At 46.5% G+C, this 3,391-nt stretch overlaps 1 protein-coding gene across 1 annotated transcript; it reads left to right on the top strand.

The window, feature by feature from the left end:
* Window positions 1-2,114: 2,114 nt before the first annotated feature.
* On the top strand, window positions 2,115-2,920 carry LOC129602206 (uncharacterized). The gene is made up of 2 exons (XM_055501186.1): window positions 2,115-2,412; window positions 2,548-2,920. Exons 1-2 carry the CDS (start codon window positions 2,292-2,294, stop codon window positions 2,742-2,744), a joined length of 318 nt encoding a protein of 105 aa, XP_055357161.1. The 5' UTR covers window positions 2,115-2,291; the 3' UTR covers window positions 2,745-2,920.
* Window positions 2,921-3,391: the final 471 nt, after the last annotated feature.

Here is a 3,391-nt window from a genome sequence, read left to right as displayed (position 1 = left end):
TGCTCTCAGCACCTTTTACCGCATTTTGCACACCCACTTCCTTTTTAAACTGAATTCCACCACCACTTTTCGACTACTGCCACCTCTTTCAAACCCGTTTTATCGTTATCGCCCCGTATTTGCAAAACAGCCAGTATTCGTGCAACTTCCTCGTCCCTGAAATGTTTAGGCTCAACATGTAGTCGTACAGAAGTCGTAAGATCATATTAACGCAGTTGCTGACATTGCGTGTTAATTAGGCATCTTCTCTTCTGTTATTTCTAAATACAAGGCATCTACAGTACTTCTTGCGGTGTATTTCTTACTTCAGAGTGCCGGAAAATGGGGGCCTCTGATTTTTTGGTATTTTTTTAAGCTTTCTTTAAAATTTTGCCATGAACTGAAAAGTACCGGTAGTTCGGCGCTTTCTGGTGCATTTTCAGTTGTGCTGGTTTCTGCACCAGGCGCTCCTCATGATTCGATGCCGTCAAGTGTGTGCTTGTACTATATAATGCCGACGCTGCGCGGCAGTGCTACCGGCATTTTAAAGGCTTCAACTTTTAATGTAATATTATCAATATTCCGTTTTCTAAGGTCTATAAAAAAATTTCCGTATTCCTATTCAAAGTATGGACGTATAATGAGTGGTGGAACAGTCAAAATGTGGCGCTACACAGAGGTGTAAAAAATTGCTGAAGGTGGTTTCAAAACTTAATTAGAAAAAGGGGTGCGAATAATCAGGATGTGATAAAAAAGGGGGTGAAACAGCCAAAGGTGGTGCCACCGACACGGTGGTGATAACAGCCATTTCTTATCCTAAATACAGTTATCATGCCATAGCTGTTGCCATGCAGTCGAAATGGCTGTTAAAGTATCAATGGATTTTATCATAACAAAGAATTATCAGGCATTTAATACCGTATTTTGCCTGATTTTCTGTCCCAATGGACGAAAACGTCAATGAATCCGTTTCGATGCCAATTATACTGCCTTCTCCTAAACCAGTAGACATCCCTTCTACGGTCTACCCGTAGATAGGGCAACACATCTGAGTTAGCGACCGTGGCACTGCCCCGACCAGTGCACATCTATTGGGTGAATGATTTCTCCAGTATGATCAGGCCTAATACGGCCATGCACAGTCACGCTCAACGGCTCAAGCGAGACACCTGCCTGCGGCTGATTCGCGGCAAACGTGTGCATCAGCAGTTGATGTTTCGCTCAGCTGGTCTATTGTTCTGGCTTTCCCCACGGTAAACAACTAATTTCTCCATCGTACGAGTATGCGAAACAGTTGCACAAATGATCCGCCTCGGCTGGGTCTGTGCCCACTGTGGGCACAATCCCAGCCGCTGGCCTTTGCACATGATACACATGGAGGCACCGGATACCCATACCTCGTATGCTGGTAATACATGGTACTCAGTAGCAGCTAGAGGAAATGGCACCACAGAGTCTGGTGTACGGAAAACTACAACACAAGGTGCTCGATGTTTTACGCAACGTCTGCGATGTCCGGCAGGGAGCAGGCAGCGGCCGGATCTACAAGTGGTGCCATTTTATTTAGCGGCTGCAGTATTATTTCATCTGTAGACTGATGCATACTGTAAGCATGCAGAATTTTACTAACAAGAATGCTCAGATTCAGACATTCGGGTATCTTCCAACGCCTATGTAGGTTTTTTGTGCATTATGCGCAGTAGAAACGACTGGTAACGTGTGTCATCACGATCCGGAGCTTATCTATGCTCTGAATGGTCAAAACAACTATACCGCACGTATTCGAGATACCGCGCTGCAGAGCTCCGTTTTTTTAACATACCCGTTCTTATCTCTATGAATCATAGCTTATGCACCATGGTGCGCTGCACTGGCCGTATACCAGCCAACAGAGAAAGATGTCTGACTCTTCGTAATATTAGTTTTGGTAAACCGCTTGATCATCAGCGCGCAGTTAAGTGGGCACAAACCCAGCCGCGGGCGCTGCTCATGATACTCAAGCAGCTGGTACTATATACAAGCAGAACGCACAGCGTCGCTGTTACGACGGTACCCAAGCAAAAGGCGGAACACGCCGGTGCCAGCAGTCAACAGCAGCATTTTTCCGAGAGCCGCCTCGTTATTTCGCGCAAACGACTGACGGAACACATGCGCTGGCACATCCCCAGAATAGCGTCGCACCAACACCGGCGCCGGTTCCGTCAGTATAAAACCGCCGAGGCTCTCATCAGCTTTTAGAGCAGTCAACTACTTTCTTCAAAATCTGTTTTCTTCGCAAAGTAAGCGTCTTTTCTTTTCTGTTATCCGCAACCATGAAGTGCATCCTGATGACCCTTCTCCTGGTGGCCTGTGCCAGCGCCAACGTCCTGCGTGTACGCCGACAAATGACCGGTGGCTCGGCCGGCTGCACGGCCGAACAGCACGCCATGTGCGGTAAGTGTCATCGGCGTTTTCTAATCGTAAACATACTAACGACGTCCCTTTCTATTAACACGTAAACAATAATGTTATTTGTTGTCACGATCACCGTTCAAAAATAATTAATCTGGATTGCTTCCCGGCTTACAGGTATGGCACAATGCCAGAACAACGGTAACTGGAACACCCAGGTGGTCAGCGGCGGCAACAGCGGTGGCGGCGGGCTCCTCAGTCTGGTGCCGATCAACGCCCTCAACGGAGCCGGTGTGCAAGCGCCCATCAACGCCAACATCTGCCCACCCATCTCCGTCTGCAATACCTGCTTGGCTGCAAATGTCCTCGGTTAAACAAATGACAGGTGTTCTTAGGTCTCCTCACTGTACGCACGTTGTGTATTGTAAATGTGATGCCGCGGTTCCTCATTATCTGGTTTTATAAGCACTTTCTACTTGCTTTATTCAGTTTGTTGCCATTAGCTTTATGAGTGATGGAACTTGGGCTTGCCATCTGGCCACCGTCTTTTGTGGAGACTATTCAAATAAATCGTTGTGCAACTATTGCGCTCGAATGTTGACTCAGAATTAGGACGAAACCTGTTGCTTGCGTAAACGGCAGCTAGCGGCGTTGTTAAACCGTTGTTAAACGTCTAGCGGCGTTGTTAAACCATGTACAGACTGTATGGCACAACCAAGGTGAATAAGGGATACATCCACCTTGGCACAACGTTCAGCAGATTCAATATTCCGCACAGGCGCACACGGCATTCTGATGCCAGAGAATGTGGTTATGCATTGAGATAATTCGGTGAACTTAAATAACCTGACGTGCTCTTGCCTACGTATATCCAGCTACCGCATCCTGAGGCAAATGAAAGTAGTCATTCATCGTTCAAAACATATCGTACATAAAAATTTAGTAGTACATCAGTACATAATAAGATAACGTTCAATTTGGTCAGTGTGCACCGGCGATATTGCGTTTCTACAAATTTCTC

The sequence above is a fragment of the Paramacrobiotus metropolitanus genome, unplaced genomic scaffold (genome assembly GCF_019649055.1).
Source record: "Paramacrobiotus metropolitanus isolate TYO unplaced genomic scaffold, Prichtersi_v1.0 Parri_scaffold0000360, whole genome shotgun sequence".
Taxonomy (NCBI): domain Eukaryota; kingdom Metazoa; phylum Tardigrada; class Eutardigrada; order Parachela; family Macrobiotidae; genus Paramacrobiotus; species Paramacrobiotus metropolitanus.
Note: the sequence above shows the minus strand (reverse complement) of the source record. Positions and strands in the feature narration are given on the sequence as shown.